Source organism: Lithobates pipiens, unplaced genomic scaffold (assembly GCF_037356315.1).
Source record: "Lithobates pipiens isolate NorthernLeopardFrog02 unplaced genomic scaffold, aLitPip1_a1.2 Scaffold_18, whole genome shotgun sequence".
NCBI lineage: Eukaryota > Metazoa > Chordata > Amphibia > Anura > Ranidae > Lithobates > Lithobates pipiens.
Window position 1 is genome coordinate 126,537,225 of NW_027507758.1, and position 26,681 is coordinate 126,563,905.

At 47.6% G+C, this 26,681-nt stretch overlaps 1 protein-coding gene across 1 annotated transcript in view; it reads left to right on the top strand.

The window, feature by feature from the left end:
* LOC143990080 (E3 ubiquitin-protein ligase TRIM39-like) overlaps positions 1–25,903 on the top strand; it is a 35,051-nt gene extending 9,148 nt beyond the window's left edge. The window contains exon 2 of the mRNA XM_077490282.1: positions 22,844–25,903. Coding sequence (XP_077346408.1) covers positions 22,845–24,455 — 1,611 coding nt within the window. The 5' untranslated portion in view covers position 22,844 and the 3' untranslated portion in view covers positions 24,456–25,903. The remainder of the gene's footprint in view (positions 1–22,843) is intronic.
* The last annotated feature ends 778 nt before the right edge of the window (positions 25,904–26,681 follow it).

Genomic DNA, 26,681 nt, shown 5'->3' on the forward strand with positions numbered 1-26,681 from the left:
GCTTGGGGAGAATAGGCAATGTTCTGAACAGGTAAAGAATTTGTGGCAGCAACATTTTAAAAGCCGCAAGGCAGCCCATCCAAGAAAGCTCATATCTAGTGGAACTTTGGGTTTCTCTGCTTAGTTTTTTAATCAGGGAGGAATAGTTAATTTCAGCTAACTGCGTAACATTGGCAGTCAGTTGAAGCCCTAGAAATGGGATCTCTCCAGCACTCCATGTGTAGGCATAAGAGTCCTGTAAGCTTTTACATAGACCCGGCTCAACACCTAAGTTGAGGATAAGCGATTTATTACAATTTACTTCGTAGTATGAGATTCTACTGAAGGTATTAAGAAGTTGGTGTGTTGCTGCTAAGGATGTCTTTGGTTCTGTCAGGAAGATGATTATGTCATCCGCGAACAAATTAATGATATGGGAGTCAGAGTCCAGGTTGAAGCCCTTAATCGTGGGTGTAGATCTTATTGCCTCTGCTAGGGGTTCTATTAACAGATTGAAAATACTCGGGGATAACGGACAGCCTTGGCGGGTTCCATTCATGATTGGGAAGGAAGAGGATAATGTGTTGAAAGTGTATACCCGTGCTGAAGGAACGGAATACAGCGCCAGTATGGCCGCTAAAATAGGACCCTTGAAACCAAACTTTTCCAGCGTAGCTCACATATAGCCCCAGTGGATACGGTCGAATGCCTTCTCCGCATCCAAAGAGAGGAGCAGAGAAGGCACCCGACTGGACCCAGCATATTGTATCAAATTAATGACTCTCCTAGTTGCGTCGGAGGCTTGGCGCCCCTTGAGAAACCCGTCTGATCAGGGTTAACAAGAGTGGGTAATATATACGATAATCTATGGGCAATGATTTTCGCATATAGTTTTACGTCTGTATTCAGCAAGGATATAGGCCTGTAGTTAGCTGGGCAAGCTGGGTCTTTACCAGGTTTGGGGATGGTTACAACATGAGCCTGCAGCATTTCTGACGGAAAGGCGGCTGAGGCTGCAGCCGCCGCGAACACCGGAGAGAGATTCGCACCAAGTGTCTCATGGAACTGTTTATAGTAGTCGTTAGACCATCAGGTCCTGGGGACTTCCCTAAGGGTAGTGATTTAATGGCTCTGCAAATTTCTGAAGGGGAGGTTGGTGCATTTAGATCCTGTAATTGTTCATTGGTCAATTTTAGGCAGTCGCAGAGAGGACAGGAAAGATGATATCTCTTCTGGTCTCAGTTGTGCAGTCTCAGGGTCCTCCCTTAAGTTGTATAGCTTACTATAGTAGGCCGCAAAGGCATTGGCAATGCCCTTCGGGTCCATGGTTTTGGTGTTGGTGCAGGGGTCTTCTAGATGTTCTATTTTGGATTGTGACTTCTTGGCTTTCAGTCTGCTAGCTAGGAATTTGCTTGCTTTGTTACCAGAGGAATAGGTTGTCAGTTTAAGGGCTTTGACATGTTTATTGTGGTGTTCTAGAAGCATTATTCTTAGTGTCGTATGAAGTTTAGATAGTTTTGTAGCTAAGGATGTGGAGGGGTTAATTTATTATTGGCCTCTGTCGTGCGAATCTCTCTCAGTACCTCGTCAAGCAGCCGGAGCCTCTGCCCCCTCATACGTGAACATATTTGAGTAAGGATACCCCTGATAAAGGCCTTATGGGCACACCAAGTCATAAACGGATCTAATACAGATGGAGAATTAAGCCTGAAATATTCCTGAAGATGTTTCTCAATAGTCGCCACTTTTTGTGGGGAGCTAAAAACCTGTGAGTTAACTCTCCAGATATATGCAGGGTTGGGCGTGTACTCCTCCAGGATAGATATAGAAACGGGTGCATGGTCCGACCACGTTATGTCGTGTATACTGGAGGAGGACACCGCCCGTAACAGAACCCTATCCACCAGGATCATATCCAACCTTAAGTACGAGTTGTGGCATGTTGACAGCGCCACAAGTCGTACACATCTTCTAAGTGAAATAAAGGTTGGAGTGCTCTGAGTGAGTGTGAATGTTTCACTGAGATATCCATATCCGGATCAGCTGTCAGGTTTAAAGTCCCCACAAACAATCAATGCCCCCCGCTTACATTTAGAAACTGTCGAGAACAACCTTTTAGCAAACCCATACTGACAACTATTTGGCGCATAAGCATTGACAATTGTATAAAGTCTACCGTTGATATCACAAATGAGGATCAAAAATCTACCGTCTGGATCCTGTATAGAGTCGTGGAGTTTGAAGGCCACCAAGTTCTTAATCGCTATAAGGACTCCTTTTCGCTTGCAAGAGGCTGAAGCGGTAAATACATGGGGGAATTTCTTGGGTGTGAACACTGGGGAGGCCAAAGCCTGATAAATGTGTTTCTTGTATGCATACCAGGTCACTCCCCAACTTGAGGGCCTCCTTCCAAAGGGAGGCACGCTTTGCCAGATGATTGAGGCCTCATATGTTAAAGGATGTTGCAGTAATGGGCATAAAAAGATGTGGAGTACCTTATGATCGTTGCAATCCAAACTTGGGGGTATGTAGACCTTAGTTCTTCGAGGCCTGTTCGTACCGTAAGCATCGTTGTGCTTTTCCATGGCCGTACAACTATTGGGTGTGTCGGGTGGTAGGAAGCTGTACATCTGGCTCAGCAAGCTGAAGAGGAAGGAAAAGGAAAGAAAAAAAAAAAATAGATCCAAAAAGAAAACCGAGGCTAAGCTTTGTGTGTAAAAAGGGAGGAGCGACCTCAAAAGGGGTCTGATTGCAGGTATACTGCACAAGATCCATGAGGGGGGGGTTTTCACATGGAGAAGCTCCAGTAAGCCGGGGAGCGTTGAAAAGAGAATATAATCAAAGTAGTGGACCAGAGGTGGCTGCATCTCAATGGATTTGGTGTTTCCTCTTGTGAGAGACCACCTGCTAATCTTCTTGGATCTGCGATTTGGGGTGTTGCTGTTGGGGAGTCGGTAGCTGGTCAGGGAGGATGTCCCATTTTCGGAGGAGAGCCAGCCCTTCCTCTAATGTATTAACCACTGACATAGTGTTATTTCTGGAGATAACCAGACGAGTAGGATAGCCCCAACGATACATAATGTCATGATTCCGCAGGGCTTTTGTGATTGTCAGGAGTGACTTTCTCTTTTGTAAGGTGTATTGAGATAGGTCAGTAAACAGTTGGAGATTTGAGAATCGCTCAGGCAATTGTTCTTTTTTTGCGGAAGCATGCCGCAAGCTGCTCTTTTATGTGAAAGAAATGGACTCTCATTATTACGTCCCTGGGGACATCTTCATGAATAAAAGAGGGCTTAGGCAGTCTATGTATCCTGTCAATAACTACTTCTGTGTCAGACACATTAGGGATAGCTGCGCGGATCAGGTCACAGGCATATTGGTTCAGTTGGCTCTCTGGGACTGACTCAGGGACACCTCTGATCTTAAGGTTGTTGCATCTAGCCCGGTCCTCAAGGTCTGCGATTTTAGCAGTAAGCGACTCTATTTGGTCATCCCGGTCCTTATGGGCGTCAATAAGCATGTTGTGTGAAGAGGCAAATTCACCCATTTTGCTCTCTATGTGATCTACTCTGTTCCCCAGATCAGTCACATCAGCTTGAACTTTAGCCACACATTGCAAAATGTCAGTATTAAGAGAGGCCCGCAGCGAAGATGGCATATCCTTCAGAACTGTTTCTGAGACAGGTTGATTTGAGACAGGGAAGGTAAGGCATGAGTCAGGCAGGTCAGTGATGGCTAGAGCAGGGTTACGTTCAGGGCTTACCTCTGCCTGTATGGGGTCTTCCGACAGCCTGGGCTTGCTCTTGGCTGGGCTCTGTGCTAGCAGAGTTGCAGGGTCTGGAGATCCAGGCCTCGAGCCATGAGACTTTCCCGCAGATCCGGAGCTGGGATGCGCTGGGGACGACGCGCTGGAGTTCCCCGGGGAAGATCCACTGGCGCTATCTTGACGGCATGTGTGGCGGCGGGGGGGGGGGAAGAAATGAGGGAGCTTCCCCGCACTAACCGTGTCTCGCCTCCTCCTTTCCATCCCAGAGTGTTCTCTGCAGCTGGCGGGTGCAGGAGGTAGCTTTAGGTCGCCGATTCGTCGCCTCTGCTTGTGATAATCCCCGGCTGTGTGGAGGAGCTACAGGCTTAAGTCTCCATTCAGCCGTGCGGTAGCCACACCCCCCCCGCAATAATTGTTTTGATAACGCCCTCCCCCACAAAAAGTCAGTAACAAATAACTGAATTATAGGTGTGGCCAGATTACAGTAAAAAATGTGCGGGGGTTAAAGGGGCATTACTAAACAAAACCCGAGCCTACTATTACCCCCCCCCCCCCCCGTCATACTTCGCACACACATGCCACAGTCCTACCCACAAAATATGCTTTAATGACTGATCCACACGCAAGAGTATAACAGATATACAGACCTCGGCACAAATTTGTTCGATAAGCCATATTCAAGTAAATTTGTGATTTAAATTGAGTTTGCTTATCATGTGTCGGTCAGTTCAGTTCCACGGTCTAATTAAATTCTTATGTTTGAAAAATCCACGGCTCCCAAATTTTCTATCTCTATTTATTTATTTTTTCCTAATCCACCCGGACCAACGAATATATGAAATGAATACCGAAGATACAGAACAAAGTCTGAAAATTAATCGGTTCAACATAACGAATGTGATGAAACTAAATTCTTCAGTGAGCGAATGTATCCAAACTGAAAATTTTCAGCATGCACATGTCTAAGGCCGAGTTCACACTGGAACCCGCTGCGGATCACACAGGAGCGCTGTGCGTCCCTGTTCCCCATTTCGGGGACGAATCGGAGCCGAATCTATTCCTGAATTTGGCCCTGAAACAAAGCCAAAGACATACAGAGTTTCTGTGCAGTGCACTCCGCAGCTACAACGAAGATATGTGAACTGGCTCTATAGGGAGCCAGTCACATTCTCCTGCTATGCGGAGAAACTCGCATCTGATTTGCATAGGTGTGAATCCGGCCTAAAAGCACAGACCACTTTTTAGACTGTATGCCCATATCCCCCCCCCCCCGGTCACAGACTGACACCCCCATTACTGATTTCCCCCCCCCCCCCCCCCCCCAATACATACAGTGAAAATAGAGGTGCTGGGATTTTGATGCAAGTTTAACTGCTTCCAGGAGCATTCTTGTTCTGGGATGTGACCTCCTCCCATTCCCTCAGACACAGCGCCTCACTGATCACTGGAAAGAGCCTATGACTTGGGCTCTTTACCATGTGATCATTTGTGTCAAATCATAGAGTAAACAAGAAAAGCCGGTTGTCGGCATTCATTTCCTCATGCTGCCAGCACATGAGGTGAGGGAGAGCTGGTAAGTGGCATTCCTCAGCGATAGGGATGAGCCGAACACCCCCCTGTTAGGTTAGCACCAGAACTTTCGAACCGACCGAAAATTTGTGTCTATGGGACTCGAACGTTCGAAATAAAAAGTGCTAATTTTAATGGCTAATATGCAAAATATTGTCCTAAAAAGGGTTTGGGGACCTGGCTCCTGCTCCAGGGGACATGGGTCAATGCCTAAAATGATTTTAAAAATGACCGTTTTTTCAGGAGCACTGATTTTAATGACAAAGTGAAAAAAAGAAAGTGAAATATTCCTTTAAATATCGTGCCTGGTGGGTGTCTATAGTATGCCTGTGAAGTGCCACGTGTTTCCCGTGTTTAGAACAGTCCCTGCACAAAATGACAAACGGAAATTAACGGGGAAAAGTCATTTAAAACTGCTTGCGGTTTTAATGTAATATCTGGTTCCAGCAATGTCGTCGTCGTCGTCGTCGTCGTCCTGTGTGATGGGTGGGACAGAGGGAACACTGTCTGGATAAAGGGGGCCTTGAGAGGCAAGGAAGTCCTCCTCTTCCTGCCTCAAGTGCCCTGTCCAGTATTCCACGCAGCGTATGCTCCAACAGGTGGACGAGAGGTACAGTGTCACTAATGCATGCACTGTCACTGCTCACCATCCTTGTGGCCTCCTCAAACGGTGACAGGACAGTGCATGCATCCCTGATCATGCCCCACTGGCATGGTGAGAAGAAAACGAGCTCCCCTGACCCTGTCCTGGTGCCGTAGTCGCACAGGTACTCATTGATGGCCCTCTGCTGCGTGTGCAGCTGCTGCAGCAGGGCCAACGTTGAGTTCCACCTGGTGGGCATGTCACTTATAAGGCGGTTCTTGGGCAGGTTCAACTCCTTTTGGTGGCTCAGCCAGCCGAGCACAGGCATTAAATAATCAGTGGAAATGCACACAGACTTTGCTGGCCTGCTTCAGGACATCCTGTAAGCCCAGGTACCTGCCCAAGAACCGCTGCACCACCAGGTTAAGGACTAGTGATGGCCGAACGGTTCGCCCGGCGGTCGTTTCGCGGCGAATTTCCGACATTCGCGGTCCGCACGTTCGAACGCCTTTTTCCGTCGTTCGCCGCGGCGGACTTACGTGTTTAATGTATACAAGAACTTTAACCTTTGGTGACACGTTTATCATGTGATACAGGACAGCCAATTGAGACATGACAGCACATGGACACTTGTACATTCCCCCTAACCTATAAATACACCCGATCCGGTGGCCATTTTACATTCTTTCTTCTGTTACGATAGGGACAGGTTCCTGTGTGGAGTAGGGAGAGATAAACCACTAGCTATTTGGTACACAAAAGTTCTTTTCAGGACTGGTATAGGTGTTAGGTGTTGATAGGTTTGCTGTGCTGCTGATTCTTGCAGCAGCCTGAGTGTCTTTTGTTAGTTTAGAGAAAGGGAAAGGACGGTGTATGCTACAGGGACAGCCAGATTAGTCTTTCATCATCATCATCATCATCATCATCATTAGCTGTTACTATCAAGGTCCACAAAAGAGCTGTTCCAGTAACCACTAATCGTTCTCTTTTTTTGCCAATTTGTATAGGGACAGGAAGGAAGCAGTGTTGTCAGGCAGTGAGGGTAATTTTAAAGACTTGCTGTTATTATTGTTCCACAAAGGTTCTTTTCAGGACTGGTATCAGTGGTACAGTAATAGGCTTGTACATGTATAATATTCTTTCTTCCAAATATAGAAAGGATATTATACTTGACTGCTGCCCTTCTGCTGCAGTCTGCTAAACATTCACAACTCACTTGTTCCACAAAAGTTCTTATAAGGACTGGTAACTTGGTATAGGGTGCTACGGTACATAGGCTTGAGTGCGGTACAGTCTGCTGTTCTGTAAGGACCGCTATCGGTCCACAATAGATAGGGTTGACGTGCACCACTGCTGACCGCTCACCTATACTGCAGCAGTCCTTCAGCGGTATAGGGACTGACGTACAGTCTGCTAATCACTAACACACAACCTGCTTGTTCCACAAAAGTTCTTATAAGGACTGGTAACTTGGTATAGGGTGCTACGGTACATAGGCTTGAGTGCGGTACAGTCTGCTGTTCTGTAAGGACCGCTATCGGTCCACAATAGATAGGGTTGACGTGCACCACTGCTGACCGCTGCCCTATACTGCAGCAGTCCTTCAGCGGTATAGGGACTGACGTACAGTCTGCTAAACACTAATACACAACCTGCTTGGTCCACAAAAGTTCTTATAAGGACTGGTAACTTGGTATAGGGTGCTACGGTACATAGGCTTGAGTGCGGTACAGTCTGCTGTTCTGTAAGGACCGCTATCGGTCCACAATAGATAGGGTTGACGTGCACCACTGCTGACCGCTGCCCTATACTGCAGCAGTCCTTCAGCGGTATAGGGACTGACGTACAGTCTGCTAAACACTAATACACAACCTGCTTGGTCCACAAAAGTTCTTATAAGGACTGGTAACTTGGTATAGGGTGCTACGGTACATAGGCTTGAGTGCGGTACAGTCTGCTGTTCTGTAAGGACCGCTATCGGTCCACAATAGATAGGGTTGACGTGCACCACTGCTGACCGCTCACCTATACTGCAGCAGTCCTTCAGCGGTATAGGGACTGACGTACAGTCTGCTAATCACTAACACACAACCTGCTTGTTCCACAAAAGTTCTTATAAGGACTGGTAACTTGGTATAGGGTGCTACGGTACATAGGCTTGAGTGCGGTACAGTCTGCTGTTCTGTAAGGACCGCTATCGGTCCACAATAGATAGGGTTGACGTGCACCACTGCTGACCGCTGCCCTATACTGCAGCAGTCCTTCAGCGGTATAGGGACTGACGTACAGTCTGCTAATCACTAACACACAACCTGCTTGTTCCACAAAAGTTCTTATAAGGACTGGTAACTTGGTATAGGGTGCTACGGTACATAGGCTTGAGTGCGGTACAGTCTGCTGTTCTGTAAGGACCGCTATCGGTCCACAATAGATAGGGTTGACGTGCACCACTGCTGACCGCTGCCCTATACTGCAGCAGTCCTTCAGCGGTATAGGGACTGACGTACAGTCTGCTAAACACTAATACACAACCTGCTTGGTCCACAAAAGTTCTTATAAGGACTGGTAACTTGGTATAGGGTGCTACGGTACATAGGCTTGAGTGCGGTACAGTCTGCTGTTCTGTAAGGACCGCTATAGGTCCACAATAGATAGGGTTGACGTGCACCACTGCTGACCGCTCACCTATACTGCAGCAGTCCTTCAGCGGTATAGGGACTGACGTACAGTCTGCTAATCACTAACACACAACCTGCTTGTTCCACAAAAGTTCTTATAAGGACTGGTAACTTGGTATAGGGTGCTACGGTACATAGGCTTGAGTGCGGTACAGTCTGCTGTTCTGTAAGGACCGCTATCGGTCCACAATAGATAGGGTTGACGTGCACCACTGCTGACCGCTGCCCTATACTGCAGCAGTCCTTCAGCGGTATAGGGACTGACGTACAGTCTGCTAAACACTAATACACAACCTGCTTGGTCCACAAAAGTTCTTATAAGGACTGGTAACTTGGTATAGGGTGCTACGGTACATAGGCTTGAGTGCGGTACAGTCTGCTGTTCTGTAAGGACCGCTATCGGTCCACAATAGATAGGGTTGACGTGCACCACTGCTGACCGCTGCCCTATACTGCAGCAGTCCTTCAGCGGTATAGGGACTGACGTACAGTCTGCTAAACACTAATACACAACCTGCTTGGTCCACAAAAGTTCTTATAAGGACTGGTAACTTGGTATAGGGTGCTACGGTACATAGGCTTGAGTGCGGTACAGTCTGCTGTTCTGTAAGGACCGCTATCGGTCCACAATAGATAGGGTTGACGTGCACCACTGCTGACCGCTCACCTATACTGCAGCAGTCCTTCAGCGGTATAGGGACTGACGTACAGTCTGCTAATCACTAACACACAACCTGCTTGTTCCACAAAAGTTCTTATAAGGACTGGTAACTTGGTATAGGGTGCTACGGTACATAGGCTTGAGTGCGGTACAGTCTGCTGTTCTGTAAGGACCGCTATCGGTCCACAATAGATAGGGTTGACGTGCACCACTGCTGACCGCTGCCCTATACTGCAGCAGTCCTTCAGCGGTATAGGGACTGACGTACAGTCTGCTAATCACTAACACACAACCTGCTTGTTCCACAAAAGTTCTTATAAGGACTGGTAACTTGGTATAGGGTGCTACGGTACATAGGCTTGAGTGCGGTACAGTCTGCTGTTCTGTAAGGACCGCTATAGGTCCACAATAGATAGGGTTGACGTGCACCACTGCTGACCGCTCACCTATACTGCAGCAGTCCTTCAGCGGTATAGGGACTAAGAGTTTTGTCACAGGGTCATTTAAAAAATGACATGCAGAGGAAGAGGCAGGGCCCTTCCGCAGGGGTGGTAGGGGTAGGGCAGGAGCAACAGGCTTGAGCCAAAGTGGGAAGTTGCAGAAGGTGCGTTCAATTACTTTAAAGGATGCACCAGACTTGGTTGAGTGGCTCGCTCAGCCTTACTCTTCTGCACCCTCCTCATCCTCTCGATCTGCACCCTCTTCTTCACTCTCTGCTATGTGCACCCCCAAAGACACTACCACCAACAACACGACCACCACCACCACCACCACATACCTTCCGCTTGAGTCACTGGAATTATTTTCCGATCCATATCAAGAGGACATTTCTGATGCGCAGCCACTCTTGGTATTGGATCAGGAAGAGGAGGTAGCAACAAGCGCTACTCAGCAGTCTGACGCCAGTACCCAGATCAGCCCAAGGAGGAGGTTGGTCCCCGGTGTTGCTGCCTACTCCGAGATCTCTACTTATAGCGGTGGGGAAGGTGACGTTGATGATGACGTGTCTAGTGATGTCACGTGGGTGCCCACAAGAGAGGAAGAGGAGGGGAGTTCAGAGGGAGATATGGACCAGCAGATAGGGAGGAGAAGCAGCAATGACTTACATTGCACAGCAGGGACAAAGCAGACTGCAAATGTATCAGGAGCGAGTCATCGACCATGTACGGTTCACATCTGGCGCTCCCAGGACACCGGCACATGGCTCCGCAGTGTGGGCTTTTTTTAACGTGTCCGCTGCTGACAATAGCGTTGCCATCTGCAATCTTTGCAGTCAACGCGTTAGTCGCGGTAAGCCCAATACTCACCTAGGGACGACCGCCTTAAGAAGGCACATGAGCAGCCATCACCGAGCCCAGTGGGAGCAACGGAACACACAAAGCCACACTGCAGGCTCTCACCGTCCAGCCTCGTCTTCTACTTCTCCTTCTCCTCTCTCCTCACAATTGTCCTCCACTCCACCTTCCATCACGCCAAGCTCACATTTTTCTGCAAAAAGGCAGGCTTCCGTGGGCCTAATGTTTGAGCGTAAAAAAATGATGATGCCGGATAACCCTCTTGCCCAACGGTTGGCGGCTGGCTTGTCAGAACTCATAGCCCGCCAACTACTGCCATATAAACTGGTGGACTCGGAGGCCTTTCGCAAATTTGTGGCCATTGGAACACCACAATGGAAGGTCCCAGGAAGGAAGTATTTCTCAGAGAAGGGCATCCCAGAGCTATATGGCCATGTTCAGCGGCAAGTGAATGTATCTCTGGCACACAGTGTCGGTGCCAAGATACATCTGACCACAGACACGTGGTCTAGCAAACACGGGCAGGGAAGGTATATCAGTTTTACTGCCCACTGGGTGAACCTTCTGACGGCCGTCAAGCATGTAACCCGTGGCACCCGTGTAGATTTGGTTTTACCGCCACGGATTGCATGCAGGCCTGACTCTTCTTCTCCTCCTCCTACTCCATCCTCCTCCCTCTCCTCCTCAGCTGCCTCCTCCTTTTCCGCTGCTAGCGTCTCTTCCACTGCACCGCCCAAGCTCCCCAGAACCTATTCCACATGCCAGGTGAGACGTTGCCATGCCGTGCTGCGTCTGTTGTGCCTGGAAGCAAAGAGCCACACTGGCCCGGCACTCCTTTCAGCTTTGCGTTCACAGGCAGATGAGTGGCTAACACCGCTCAATTTGACAGTTGGTAAAGTGGTGTGTGACAACGGTGCCAATCTGCTTAGCGCATTGAAACAGGGCAAAATCACGCACGTGCCGTGCATGGCACACGTCTTAAACTTGGTCGTGCAGCGATTCCTTGTCAAATACCCTGGGGTCCAGGACATCTTGCGGCAGGCAAGGAAAATCTCGGCCCATTTCAGAAGATCTTACACGGCCATGGCTCGCCTTGCTGACATTCAGCGGCGACACCATCTGCCGGTCAGACGTCTTATTTGCGATTGCCCGACGCGATGGAACTCAACCTTCTATATGCTTGATAGGCTGCTCCAGCAGAAACGTGCAGTTAACGTCTACCTGTATGAACTCTGCGAAAGAAACGGTTCTGGGGAGCTGGGTTTTTTTTCACCGCGCCAGTGGCTGCTCATGCGCGACACATGCAGACTTCTGCGGCCATTTGAGGAGATCACCAAACTGGTCAGTCGCAGCCATGGCGCCATCAGTGACATGGTACCTTATGCCTTCTTTCTGGAGCGTGCATTGCGTCGTGTCATTGATCAGGCTGTGGAGGAGCAGGAGCGGGAAGATGAGGAAGTCGCAATGCTGGATGAATTCCCAGGGGGGGCTACTCTATCTGAGACAAGTCAACAACAGGAGTCTGATGAGGAGTCAGAGGAGGATGGTGCCGGGGCGGATGAGCAGGAGCAAGAAGAGCATGCTTTAAACCTTTCTGGGATCCCTGTTGTGCGTGGATGGGGAGAGGAGAATGAAGAGGACGACATTATCCTGGATGATGAGCAGGAGCCAGGCCACCACACCGCTTCCACTTTAGTGCAAATGGGGGCCTTCATGCTCCAGTGTTTTAATAGGGACCCCCGTATAAAAAGCATGAGGGTCAAGGACCAGTACTGGGTGGCAACGTACTTAGACCCCCGGTACAAACACAAAATGGCGGAAATGTTACCGCCGTCGCAGAGGGCTGTCAGAATGCAGCACTTCCAGGCCTTGCTTCGAGAAATGCTGCATTCTGCTTTTGCGTGCGCTGGCAGAGGAGCAATTCCCACTCCCAGAGAAGGATTTGCGGGTACCAATCCAACAGCGCCTGCAAGAAGAGGCCGGTTTGAAGATGTGTTGGTGACTTCGGATATGAGGTCATTCTTTCAGCCGACCCATCGACAGGTGTCATCCGGATCCAGCATCAGGGAACGCCTAGACCGTCAGGTGTCCGACTACATTGGGTTAACGGCCGATGTGGACGCTCTGAGGAGTGATGAACCCCTAGACTACTGGGTGGGCAGGCTTGACCTCTGGCCAGAGCTTGCCCAATTTGCAATCGAACTGTTGGCTTGCCCCTCATCCAGTGTCCTGTCCGAAAGGACGTTCAGCGCAGCAGGGGGGATTGTGACCGATAAGCGTACTCGCCTAGCTCACCACAGTGTTAACTACCTCACATTTCTAAAAATGAATGAGGCATGGATCTCGGAGGAATTCAACACATGTGACCAGTAGACCATGTATATGTCTATAAACTATTTTTTTAATCAAGCACACAGACCTTCTTAATTCATTTGGCTCACTTCCTTGACCCAAAAAAGCACACCGTACTATATGCCCCTACCCTCCTCTTTGAAGAGGTTGAGCGGTGTCATATTTCTACTGGGGCTGCTTATGATATCCCTGTGCTGTGCTGACTTCCTCCTGGGGGTTCTTATTATGAAGGGATCACACTATCCCTGTGCTGTGCTGACTTCCTCCTGGGGGTTCTTATTATGAGGGGATCACACCATCCCTGTGCTGTGCTGACTTCCTCCTGGGGCTGCTTACGGTGCTGCTGTCAGTGCTGTATGTCACGGTGCTGCTGTCAGTGCTGTATGTCACGGTGCTGCTGTCAGCGCTGTATGTCACGGTGCTGCTGTCAGCGCTGTATGTCACGGTGCTGCTGTCAGCGCTGTATGTCACGGTGCTGCTGTCAGCGCTGTATGTCACGGTGCTGCTGTCAGCGCTGTATGTCACGGTGCTGCTGTCAGCGCTGTATGTCACGGTGCTGCTGTCAGCGCTGTATGTCACGGTGCTGCTGTCAGCGCTGTATGTCACGGTGCTGCTGTCAGCGCTGTATGTCACGGTGCTGCTGTCAGCGCTGTATGTCACGGTGCTGCTGTCAGCGCTGTATGTCACGGTGCTGCTGTCAGCGCTGTATGTCACGGTGCTGCTGTCAGTGCTCTGTATTACGGTGCTGCTGTCAGATGCCTCTATCACGGTGCATGTGTCATTCCGGTATGTCACGCTGCTGGTGATCATCTCCTGCACCCTCTTCTTTGCCTACCCTGGTCCCTGACCTTCCCTCTCCTCCATTGCCTTCATTAGCTCCATAGTCCTGAATTGTTAGAACAATTTCCCAAATAAAATAAAAATGCTTGTAGTTATCGATCCCAAATTCACCTCATACATGTATTATGTCATTGTCCAGATGGTGGGACTACGTTTTACCCCCTAATAATTACCACGTGGCCGCAAATTCGACATGAAGGTTTGCAAAGTTCGCCTCCCATTGAAGTCAATGGGGCCCGCGGCGAACGTTCTGTTTCGCGAACGTTTGGGTCCGTTCGCATTTCGCGTTCGCGAAACGTCCCGTCGGAAGTTCGTCCATCACTATTAAGGACGTGAGCTACACAGGGCACATGGGTCAGTTGTCCCTGTCGGAGGGCGGAGAGTAGGTTGGTGCCATTGTCGCAAACCACCAATCCTGGCTTAAGCTGGCGTGGCGTCAACCACCTCTCGGCCTGCCCCTGCAGAGCTGACAAAATATCTGCCCCAGTGTGGCTCCTGTCCCCCAAACAAACCAGTGCAAGCACGGCATGGCATCGTTTTTGCCTGCGTATTTGCGTAGCCCCTTGAAAGCCTATAGAGCACCGCTGGTTCTGAGGACCGAGCACTGGAAGAGGCCGTGGAGGAGAGGTGTGTCACAACCAGTAGTAGCATTTTGGAGGCATGGTGGTGGAACAACCTCCAACACTACTGCACCTTGTCCTGCATCCTTCCCAGCTGCCAGAAGAGTGACCCAAAGGGCCGTGAAAGACAGGTAACGTCCCTGTCCATGCCTGCTGGACCATGAGTCAGCGGTAATATGCACCTTATCGCTGACTGCCCTGTCCAGCGAGGCAAGGACATTGCCTTCCACATGCCAGTAGAGAGCCGGAATCGCCTTCCATGAGAAAAAGTGGTGTTTGGGGACCTGCAACTGAGGAACCGCATATTGCACAAACTCACGGAAGGGGGCCGAGTCTACCAACTGAAAAGGTAGCAGTTGAAGTGCTAGCAATTTAGCCAAGCTAGCATTCAACCGCTGGGCATGTGGATGGCTGGGAGTGAACTTCTTTCTACGGTCCAGCAGCTGGGGCAGGGACATTTTGCCTGCTACAATTGGACGTGGCTGTACTGCTAGCAGAATGCCCGCAGGCACTTGGCTGTGACACCCCTAATTCTACACCTTCATTCCTCTCAGCGCAGCTTTCAGAGAGGACTGAAGGTCTAGTGGGGTTGGAGATCCCAGCTGATGAGGAGCAAGGAGCTCCTCCTCCTCCCGTCCTTCCTCTTCCTCTTCCTCCTCCTCCTCCTCCTCCTCCTCCTCCTCCTCCTCTCCTCCTCCTCCTTCCTCCTCCTCCTCCTCCTCCTCCTCCTCCTCCTCCTCCTCCTCCTCCTCCTCCTCCTCCTCCTCTTCCTCCTCCTCTTCCTCCTCCTCCTCCTCCTCTTCCTTCTTTCCTCTTTCCTTCTCTCTCCTCTTTCCTCTTTCCTTCTCTCCTCTCTCCTCTTTCCTTCTCTCCTTCTCTCTCCTTCTCTCCTCTTTCCTTCTCTCCTCTTTCTTCTCTCTCTCTCCTCTTTCCTTCTCTCCTTCTCTCCCCTCTTTCCTTCTCTCCTTCTCTCCCCTCTTTCCTTCTCTCCTTCTCTCCCCTCTTTCCTTCTCTCCTTCTCTCCCCTCTTTCCTTCTCTCCTTCTCTCCCCTCTTTCCTTCTCTCCTTCTCTCCCCTCTTTCCTTCTCTCCTTCTCTCCCCTCTTCCTTCTCTCCTTCTCTCCCCTCTTTCCTTCTCTCCTTCTCTCCCCTCTTTCCTTCTCTCCTTCTCTCCCCTCTTTCCTTCTCTCCTTCTCTCCCCTCTTTCCTTCTCTCCTTCTCTCCCCTCTTTCCTTCTCTCCTTCTCTCCCCTCTTTCCTTCTCTCCTTCTCTCCCCTCTTTCCTTCTCTCCTTCTCTCCCCTCTTTCCTTCTCTCCTTCTCTCCCCTCTTTCCTTCTCTCCTTCTCTCCCCTCTTTCCTTCTCTCCTCTCTCCCCTCTTTCCTTCTCTCCTTCTCTCCCCTCTTTCCTTCTCTCCTTCTCTCCCCTCTTTCCTTCTCTCCTTCTCTCCCCTCTTTCCTTCTCTCCTTCTCTCCCCTCTTTCCTTCTCTCCTTCTCTCCCCTCTTTCCTTCTCTCCTTCTCTCCCCTCTTTCCTTCTCTCCTTCTCTCCCCTCTCCTTCTTTCCTTCTCTCCTTCTCTCCCCTCTTTCCTTCTCTCCTTCTCTCCCCTCTTTCCTTCTCTCCTTCTCTCCCCTCTTTCCTTCTCTCCTTCTCTCCCCTCTTTCCTTCTCTCCTTCTCTCCCCTCTTTCCTTCTCTCCTTCTCTCCCTCTTTCCTTCTCTCCTTCTCTCCCCTCTTTCCTTCTCTCCTTCTCTCCCCTCTTTCCTTCTCTCCTTCTCTCCCCTCTTTCCTTCTCTCCTTCTCTCCCCTCTTTCCTTCTCTCCTTCTCTCCCCTCTTTCCTTCTCTCCTTCTCTCCCCTCTTTCCTTCTCTCCTTCTCTCCCCTCTTTCCTTCTCTCCTTCTCTCCCCTCTTTCCTTCTCTCCTTCTCTCCCCTCTTTCCTTCTCTCCTTCTCTCCCCTCCTTCTCTCCCCTCTTTCCTTCTCTCCTTCTCTCCCCTCTTTCCTTCTCTCCTTCTCTCCCCTCTTTCCTTCTCTCCTTCTCTCCCCTCTTCCTTCTCTCCTTCTCTCCCCTCTTTCCTTCTCTCCTTCTCTCCCCTCTTTCCTTCTCTCCTTCTCTCCCCTCTTTCCTTCTCTCCTCTCTCTCTTCTCCTCTCTCCCCTCTTTCCTTCTCTCCTTCTCTCCCTCTTTCCTTCTCTCCTTCTCTCCCCTCTTTCCTTCTCTCCTTCTCTCCCCTCTTTCCTTCTCTCCTTCTCTCTCCCCTCTTTCCTTCTCTCCTTCTCTCCTCTCTTTCCTTCTCTCCTTCTCTCCTCTCTTTCCTTCTCTCCTTCTCTCCTCTCTTTCCTTCTCTCCTTCTCTCCTTCTCTCCTCTCTCTCCTTCTCTCCTCTCTTTCCTTCTCTCCTTCTCTCCTCTCTTTCCTTCTCTCCTCTCTTTCCTTCTCTCCTCTCTTTCCTTCTCTCCTCTCTTTCCTTCTCTCCTCTCTTTCCTTCTCTCCTCTCTTTCCTTCTCTCCTTCTCTCCTCTCTTTCCTTCTCTCCTCTCTTTCCTTCTCTCCTCTCTTTCCTTCTCTCCTTCTCTCCTCTCTTTCCTTCTCTCCTTCTCTCCTTCTCTCCTCTCTTTCCTTCTCTCCTCTTTCCTTCTCTCCTTCTCTCCTCTCTTTCCTTCTCTCCTCTCTTTCCTTCTCTCCTCTCTTTCCTTCTCTCCTTCTCTCCTCTCTTTCCTTCTCTCCTCTCTTTCCTTCTCTCCTTCTCTCCTCTCTTTCCTTCTCTCCTCTCTTTCCTTCTCTCCTCTCTTTCCTTCTCTCCTCTCTTTCCTTCTCTCCTCTCTTTCCTTCTCTCCTCTCTTTCCTTCTCTCCTCTCTTTCTTTCCTTCTCTCCTCTCTTTCCTTCTCTCCTCTCTTTCCTTCTCTCCTCTCTTTCCTTCTCTCCTCTCTTTCCTTCTCTCCTCTCTTTCCTCTCTTTCCTTCTCTCCTCTCTTTCCTTCTCTCCTCTCTTTCCTTCTCTCCTCTCTTTCCTTCTCTCCTCTCTTTCCTTCTCTCCTCTCTCTCCTTCTCTCCTCTCTTTCCTTCTCTCCTTCTCTCCTCTCTTTCCTTCTTTCCTTCTCTCCTTCTCTCCTCTCTTTCCTTCTCTCCTTCTCTCTTCTCTTTCCTTCTCTCCTTCTCTCCTCTCTTTCCTTCTCTCCTTCTCTCCTCTCTTTCCTTCTCTCCTTCTCTCCTCTCTTTCCTTCTCTCCTTCTCTCCTTCTCTCCTCTCTTTCCTTCTCTCCTTCTCTCCTTCTCTCCTCTCTTTCCTTCTCTCCTTCTCTCCTTCTCTCCTCTCTTTCCTTCTCTCCTCTCTTTCCTTCTCTCCTCTCTTTCCTTCTCTCCTCTCTTTCCTTCTCTCCTCTCTTTCCTTCTCTCCTTCTCTCCTCTCTTTCCTCTTTCCTTCTCTCTCTCCTCTCTTTCCTTCTCTCCTTCTCTCCTCTTTCCTTCTCTCCTTCTCTCCTCTCTTTCCTTCTCTCCTCTCTTTCCTTCTCTCCTCTCTTTCCTTCTCTCCTCTCTTTCTTCTCTCCTTCTCTCCTCTCTTTCCTTCTCTCCTCTCTTTCCTTCTCTCCTCTCTTTCCTTCTCTCCTCTCTTTCCTTCTCTCCTTCTCTTTCCTTCTCTCCTTCTCTCCTCTCTTTCTCTCTCCTTCTCTCCTTCTCTCCTCTCTTTCCTTCTCTCCTCTCTTTCCTTCTCTCCTCTCTTTCCTTCTCTCCTCTCTTTCCTTCTCTCCTCTCTTTCCTTCTCTCCTCTTCCTTCTCTCCTCTCTCTTCTCCTTCTCTCCTTCTCTCCTCTCTTTCCTTCTCTCCTTTCTCTCCTTCTCTCCTCTTTCCTCTCTTCCTTCTCTCCTCTCTTTCCTTCTCTCCTTCTCTCCTCTCTTTCCTTCTCTCCTTCTCTCCTTCTCTCCTCTCTTTCCTTCTCTCCTTCTCTCCTTCTCTCTTCTCTTTCCTTCTCTCCTTCTCTCCTCTCTTTCCTTCTCTCCTTCTCTCCTCTCTTTCCTTCTCTCCTTCTCTCCTCTCTTTCTTCTCTCCTTCTCTCCTTCTCTCCTCTCTTTCCTTCTCTCCTTCTCTCCTTCTCTCCTCTCTTTCCTTCTCTCCTCTCTTTCCTTCTCTCCTCTCTTTCCTTCTCTCCTCTCTTTCCTTCTCTCCTCTCTTTCCTTCTCTCCTTCTCTCCTCTCTTTCCTTCTCTCCTCTCTTTCCTTCTCTCCTCTCTTTCCTTCTCTCCTCTCTTTCCTTCTCTCCTCTCTTTCCTTCTCTCCTCTCTTTCCTTCTCTCCTCTCTTTCCTTCTCTCCTCTCTTTCCTTCTCTCCTCTCTTTCCTTCTCTCCTTCTCTCCTCTCTTTCCTTCTCTCCTTCTCTCCTTCTCTCCTCTCTTTCCTTCTCTCCTTCTCTCCTCTCTTTCCTTCTCTCCTTCTCTCCTCTCTTTCCTTCTCTCCTTCTCTCCTTCTCTCCTCTCTTTCCTTCTCTCCTTCTCTCCTCTCTTTCCTTCTCTCCTCTCTTTCCTTCTCTCCTCTCTTTCCTTCTCTCCTCTCTTTCCTTCTCTCCTTCTCTCCTCTCTTTCCTTCTCTCCTCTCTTTCCTTCTCTCCTCTCTTTCCTTCTCTCCTTCTCTCCTCTCTTTCCTTCTCTCCTCTCTTTCCTTCTCTCCTCTCTTTCCTTCTCTCCTTCTCTCCTCTCTTTCCTTCTTTCCTTCTCTCCTCTCTTTCCTTCTCTCCTTCTCTCCTCTCTTTCCTTCTCTCCTTCTCTCCTCTCTTTCCTTCTCTCCTTCTCTCCTCTCTTTCCTTCTCTCCTCTCTTTCCTTCTCTCCTCTCTTTCCTTCTCTCCTCTCTCTCCTCTCTTTCCTTCTCTCCTCTCTTTCCTTCTCTCCTCTCTTTCCTTCTCTCCTCTCTTTCCTTCTCTCCTCTCTTTCCTTCTCTCCTCTCTTTCCTTCTCTCCTTCTCTCCTCTCTTTCCTTCTCTCCTCTCTTTCCTTCTCTCCTCTCTTTCCTTCTCTCCTCTCTTTCCTTCTCTCCTCTCTTTCCTTCTCTCCTCTCTTTCCTTCTCTCCTCTCTTTCCTTCTCTCCTCTCTTTCCTTCTCTCCTCTCTTTCCTTCTCTCCTCTCTTTCCTTCTCTCCTCTCTTTCCTTCTCTTCCTCTCTCTCCTCTTTCCTTCTCTCCTCTCTCTCCTCCTCCTACTACGCAGCCTGAGCTATGATTGGCCAAGCATGCGGGGTCACAGTGCATGCTTGGCCAATCATGAGCCAGCAATGCACTGTGATGTTGCAGTGCATTGTGGGGCATGAGTGCCACACAAATTTGGCGCAAACGGCCCACAGAGTTCTGGCTTCGCCAAACACCAAGCTCATCCCTACTCAGCTGTGACATCTGCAGTGCCCTTTAGTGTAGCCTCGTCAGTAAAGGAGAAAAATAGTACTTATTTTATAACCAAGGCTAAAAACTTTCTTTTCTTTTTTTCTTTTTTTTTTTTTTGTTTTTTCCCTGAATGTTGAACCATTCAAAGCAAAAAATAAAACCCAAACAGTGGTGATTAAATTCCACCAAACGAAAGCTCTATCTGTCTCTAAAAAGTGATAAAAATGTCACTTGGGCTGAAAATTTGGCTTGGGCAGGAAGGGGATGAAAGTGGCCAGTAGGCAAGGGGTTAAACAAGGTAGAGGGAGGGCAAAAAACATTTTGAAGAGCCCACTGGCTCAGGTTAGGCTGCTCACAATAGACAAGGCTACCCTACTGTGTGAACTTTTAACACAACCTCATTAAAACCACCCCCATCAAATCATTCTCTCCCACACCCACCTAACTGTCCCTGAGCCACCCCCCATCAAATCATTCTCTGCAGCTATTACCTTTTGTACCACCACCATCTCCCTTCGGAATGTAGGCTCTACGAGCAGGGCCCTCCTGTACTTTTGTATTGTACTGTAATTGTGTTGTCCCCCCCCTATACATTGTAAAGCGCTGCGTAAACTGTTGGCGCTATATAAATCGTTAATAATAATAAACTGTTGGCGCTATATAAATCGTTAATAATAATTAAATGAGTTTGGACACATATCATTTTGTCTAATGCACCCCCAATACAGACTGACCCCCCCCCCCACCCACCCAGCATAGACCCCTCAGCAGAGTCCCTGCCGTACAGACTGACCCCCCTCAGTACAGATACAGATGGACCCCCAGCCTAGACCCCTCAGTACTGACTAAAAGACATTCTTAAATCCCCCCCCCCCCAACACATACACACAAACACATACACACAAACACATACACACAAACACATACACACAAACACATACACATACAAACACATACACATACAAACACATACACATACAAACACAAACACATACACACAAACACATACACACAAACACATACACACAAACACATACACACAAACACATACACACAAACACATACACACAAACACATACACACAAACACATACACACAAACACATACACACAAACACATACACACAAACACATACACACAAACACATACACACAAACACATACACACAAACACATACACACACATACACATACACACAAATACACATACATACACATACACACACACACACACATACACATACACATACACACATACACACACACATACACATACACATACACATACACACATACACACACACATACACACACACATACACACACACATACACACACACACATACACACACACACACACCCAGCATACCTCCCAGGTGCAGAACCTCAGCACAAACACCCCCCCCCCCCCCCAAGTAAGACAACTCCTTTCTTTCCCTTCCAAAGTACAGAATCCTCATCGGACACCCCCCAGCTCCCCAAGTATAAGAATCCTCATTAGCCCACCACACATTTACTGCAGCAGGATGGCCCGGCTGCACGAAACCTACCTGTATATTGTTGTTTGGTCTGGGGCACGTGCGCCACTGGCGACCCACTCCTGCTGTGATTGGACACGGCAGGAGTGAATCGGCGGGTCCGATGAACTCAATATCCACCGGAACCCACTGATCGTTGACAGGCAGTCTGCCATTCTGCCTCTTCTATGTAAACAAGGCAGACCACCGTTCTGTCAGAGGAAAATGGACATCTTGTGGTTCTGCTAAGCAGGAACATCTGCCTCTCTTGTTAAGCCATCCCCCACACAGTTAGAAAGCACTCCCAGGGAGCGCACTAAACCCTTTGATCGCCCTTTATGTTAACCCCTTCCCTGCCAATGTCATTAGTACAGTGACAGTACATTATTTATTTTTTATTTATTAGCACTGATCACTGTATTAGTGTCACTGGTCCCCAAAAAGTGTAATTTAGTGTGTCACTCAATTACTAATAAAAATGTGGAGCGGAGATTATGACTCAAGAAAAACTAGCGAGCTCCCTCAATGATTCTATGCGAAAATTTGAACTAACCTGGGAACCCTGGGCCCATTTTGTGGGGATCTCCCTCATCCCTGGGATCCCCTCGGCCCAAACGCTAAACTGAGAGTGACTACTCTCTCTCTATCCCACTTTCCTTTTCTATCTTTCCTCTTCTCTTCTTCATTCTTCGGAGGGCTATCCTCCCACTCCCTCAGGGACACTGATCGACCTCTACAACAATCCCCCATAGTCGATCTTGGATATTATGGGGGGGTGACCGGAAGCTTCCGCTCTATGAGTGGGGGGGCCCTCTCCCTTGCAGTGTGATCCCGAGAGGGGCACAGGGACAGGAACTCCTCCTGTAACCGGTCCAGGTTGGGCTCAACCTGGGAATTCGAGATTCTCCAGCTATGGCATAGTGCATTTACACGTTAGTCCTAGCGGATCTCCCGGGTCACACCCCCGCACCTAAGTTGAAGGGATGCTAGCTCATGCCCTTTAGAGCTGTTTCATTTCATGCGTTTTTTTTTTTTTTTTTACAAGTTCTCTTCTCCCTCTAGCGGACAAGAAGATTGACATTACATCTACCATGACTTTTAACATCACATTGTTGTTCAAGTATTTGTCAAACATATTGTATCGGTTTCTCTGTATTCTGTTTCATGAAAATAAAATACTTTGAAAGCAAAAAAAATGTGGAGCGGCTGCTCCACATTTCCATCCTGCATGGCTCTGTGCTGCAGTGTTGTGCAACATACAAGAAAATGTCAGGTGGTTGAATGTTGTATGATCGTTCAATATTGGCATGGTTAATGCACTTATTTTGGCTTTCAAATTCCACAATTTGACCCCAAAAAACATAGTTTCATTGTAAAAATATTTTCTCTGAAAGCATTTCAAACCATCGGTGGTGCAATAGTTTAGGAAAATGTATGGTTGTAGTTTACTGTGACAGGGTTGCGGGGAGAGGAACTTCAACCCGCTGTCACAGAGGGGGAATGTTGGAGTATGTTGCACTCTAAATAAAAGTGTAACATGTTCTAATGTTAAACTTATTGTTTTTTAAGCTGTAAAGCCTTCACCCTTGTGGAAACAGATTTTTAGTTTTGTTTCTTTCTCATTCTCAGAATGGCTTTGTCTGCTCTAGGAGACGAGCTGAGCTGCTCCATCTGCCTGAACCTTTATACGGAGCCGGTGTCGCTGAGATGTGGACACAACTTCTGCCGGGATTGTATTGTGACTGCTCTGGATACACAGGAGGGGTCTGGAGTTTATTCCTGTCCGGAGTGCAGGGAGGAGTATGTAGAGTTTCCTACTCTGGAGAAGAACAGGAAGCTGTGTAACATTGTGGAGAACTTCAGATCTACACAACAAAAAGAGGAGAAAAGTAAGATCCTCTGTACATATTGTGTGGATTCTCTGACAGCAGCTGTTAAGACTTGTCAGCATTGTGAGACTTCTATGTGTGATAAACACCTGACTGCCCATAACAAGACAGTAAACCATGTGTTGGTAGAACCCACCTCGTCCTTCATTATTAAAAAATGCTTCATCCACAAGAAGCTTCTGGAGTATTATTGCTCTGAGGATGCCGTCTGTCTATGTGTGTCTTGCTGTCTGGTGGGAAAACATAAAGGACATGAAGTGGAACTTCTAGATGAGGCTTTGGAGAAGAAGAAGAAACAACTGAGAAATATTCTGGAAAAAATTACTATGAAGAGAGATACAATTGAGATGAGAGTTCAGAATCTACAGGATCACAAGAGTAAAGCACAAGAAAAGGCAGATGATGCAAAGAAGAGAGTCACTACCCTGTTTGAGGATATCAGGAGACAGTTGGAGGTCCAGGAACAGAGAACCCTGAGTGAGATCTCCAGGCAGGTAGAGGAGGTTTCATTGTCAATCAATGATCTCATAAAACAGTTGGAGATCCAGAATGAAATATTGTCTAGGCAAATTGGTCGCATCGAGAATCTGTGTATCATGACTGACCCAATAACTGTCCTACAAGATCTTAAATCGGATACTGATGAAGTCCTTCTAGATCAGGAAGCAGACACAGAGCAGAATTTGAAGGAATCTTCTGTTTGTGATCTGGATGATTTTATGATCTCTCTTGCGTTGCACAGATCTATAACTGGTCTTATCACTGTTATGCAATTAAAAACCAACTTCAATATACATTATGCAACAGATCTGCTATTGGATATAAAAACCACCAATAAATTTGTAGTTTTATCTGATGACCTGAGAACAGCATCTGCTACTGAAACACAACAGATTAGACCACCATTACCACAGAGGTTTACATTGTACAATCAGGTGATGAGTATGGAGACTTTTTCCCATGGGAGACATTACTGGGAAGTAGAGGTGGGTGACTGTGGGGATTGGGATGTGGGTTTTTGCTATCCCAGTATAAAGAGAGAGGGAAAGGAGTCTAGTATTGGGTATAATAACAAGTCCTGTTGTTTTGGCAAAAATGAAAACAAATATTCTTGTATAAATGACTTCCGGAAACAGATGTTATCCCCAGAGTCTCCTGTGAAGAGACTGGGAATATATTTAGATTATGAAGGTGTGCGTATGTCCTTCTATGACCTAAGCAACTCCATCAGACATCTCCACACCTTCACCAGCCCCACCACCAAACTCATAGAACCCCTCCATGCTGTCTTCTGTCTGAGTAAGGGAGCCTGGGTAAAGCTTGTATCTCCGGTGTTTTCTATAAAACCATAATTTACAACACTTTTTTTTTTTTTTTCATTCCTCACAGCTGGGACAATAAACTAAGAACATAACTTGAAAGGGTAATCCCAACAACATTTACAAAGGCCGTTAAAAATGAACTAGTTCCCCTCTAGAGCACCCTTCACTTTGTGGCAATATGTAGTAGGTCCATAGAGCTGAAGTGGTTAATATGGCTAGTTAACCTTACTAACTTATAGTCCTGTCTGCTATACCTGCAGTGAGATGAGATCAGCAAAGCTCAGTCTTTGTGCAGCATTGCGAAGTGGGAAGCAGAGGCTGAACATGCATTGACCAAATCTAATTTATTCCTCTAAGATACTGAACACCCTACATAGGAATATCCCTTTTTACACTCCTAATAAATACAAGTCAGTGATATTGTTTATCTGGCACCAAACTTTATACTGCTTTATGACCACATACAGTACATATGAGCTGCTTATATGTCACAGGTTAAATGGAGCTCCTTAAAGCTGAACTCCAAAAACCAAAGCATTTAATTCAGGTTGATTCCTCTTTAACCACAGTGGATATCAATCCTCTTTTGTGTGTTTCAAGTGCTTTTGCAAATCCAGTTATTACCTTTTTATAAAAGTAGCAGTGACCTCAGTGTGCTGAGCAGAGCTGCGGGAGGGACCCAGCAAGCCCCACCTACTACAGGAGGGGGTGGAGAGAAGACCAGTCCCCCTCTACAAGCAGAGAGAACAGCAGTGAGGGTCTTTATTACAAGAAGTCTCACACTGGATTACTGCACAGATCTAAAAAAAAAAATACACAAAGCACACTGAGATTCCAGAATACACATGATGAATGTATACAAACAATATTTTCTTATCCTCAATTTCAGCTTTTACTATTTTCGGAAATGTTTTTTCCTTGCGGCACACATGTCTGATAAATTACAATGAAGAAAATGTTCTTGTGTCTCTCCATTAGTTACAATGTAGCCACACCCTTCACTCATAGAAAAACTGACCCGTTTCTATACACATCACTGGGAACGCAGCAACACATTTTTTTCCCATTGTGGGTTGTGAGGACTTATTCCAGGTATAGAGAGCTCCTCTTATAGGAGACAGAATTCTATGATATGATGGTTTGTGTTCTTTCACCTTTTTGGTTGTAATGAATGGAATAGAGAAGGATTAGACCCTCTGTCAGGTTTTTATTGGTGTCTGTGTCCCCTCTGGAGAGATCCATCCTCTATCTGTTTTGTTTAAGATTGTCACAGGAAGAGAAAATGATGAGCAATCCAAAATGTTATTAATGAGAAATCTTCCAATGGGGACACCTGTACCAGTGACTGCAATCTAAGAATGCATTTCCCCTTCACTTTGGAGAGAATTCCTCACTTTCTATTAAAAAAACAAATTCGATCCAATGGGACATAGACCTCAAAAATAAAAATAAAAAAATAAATGCCAATGCGAACTTCTTTCCCTTTTTTTTTTTTTTTTTTTTTTTTTGTTTTGTTTTGAAGTTTAACCTGATTCTATATTGCTTCCCCCCCCAACATGTTAATTAAAATGTAAAATAAAATCTTCAATTTCATGACTGGGTCTCTGCTTTTTTTTATGCAATTCAGGCAGATCATGGTTGGTGGGAGGGGCCAGCAGGGTGCTGTACATAGCTGCTTGAATACACTGCAGCACCCTGCTTTAGGTCTTCCCTCAAGAACCCTCAGCCCTGATGCAAGACAGCCTAGATGCCTAGACAGCCAATAACCTACAGTAAATTCTATGGCACTCACAGGGTTTCTAGAAGGTGACCTTCCTGCTGTTTGTAGAAGGGATCAGAGTGGGTGTACAGCTGCCAGATCACATTTGCACAGTAAACATAGGAAGCCCCCTCTGCCCCCCACTCATGTTGGCGTTCTCTTGCCAAGTATTGAGGTGTCACCAGCACACCATAGGAGAGACAGAAGTAGACTAGGAGGGCAGAGAATGTACCCTAGAAGATTATACATCTGAACCCAAAATTTTTACATATTCCAATATACTGTATGGATACATAATGCAATGTACTTTCCTATATTAATGTCCTAATTGGGGATGAGCTTCATGTTCAAGTTGAACCCATGTTCGACTTAAACAACGTCTGTTCGGCCTTTTGCCGAATAGCAAACATTATGGGCCGTTTGTGCCAAATTCGAGTGGCGCGTCACGGTCCATAATTCACTGCAACATTGCAGTGCATTGCTGGCTGCTGATAGTG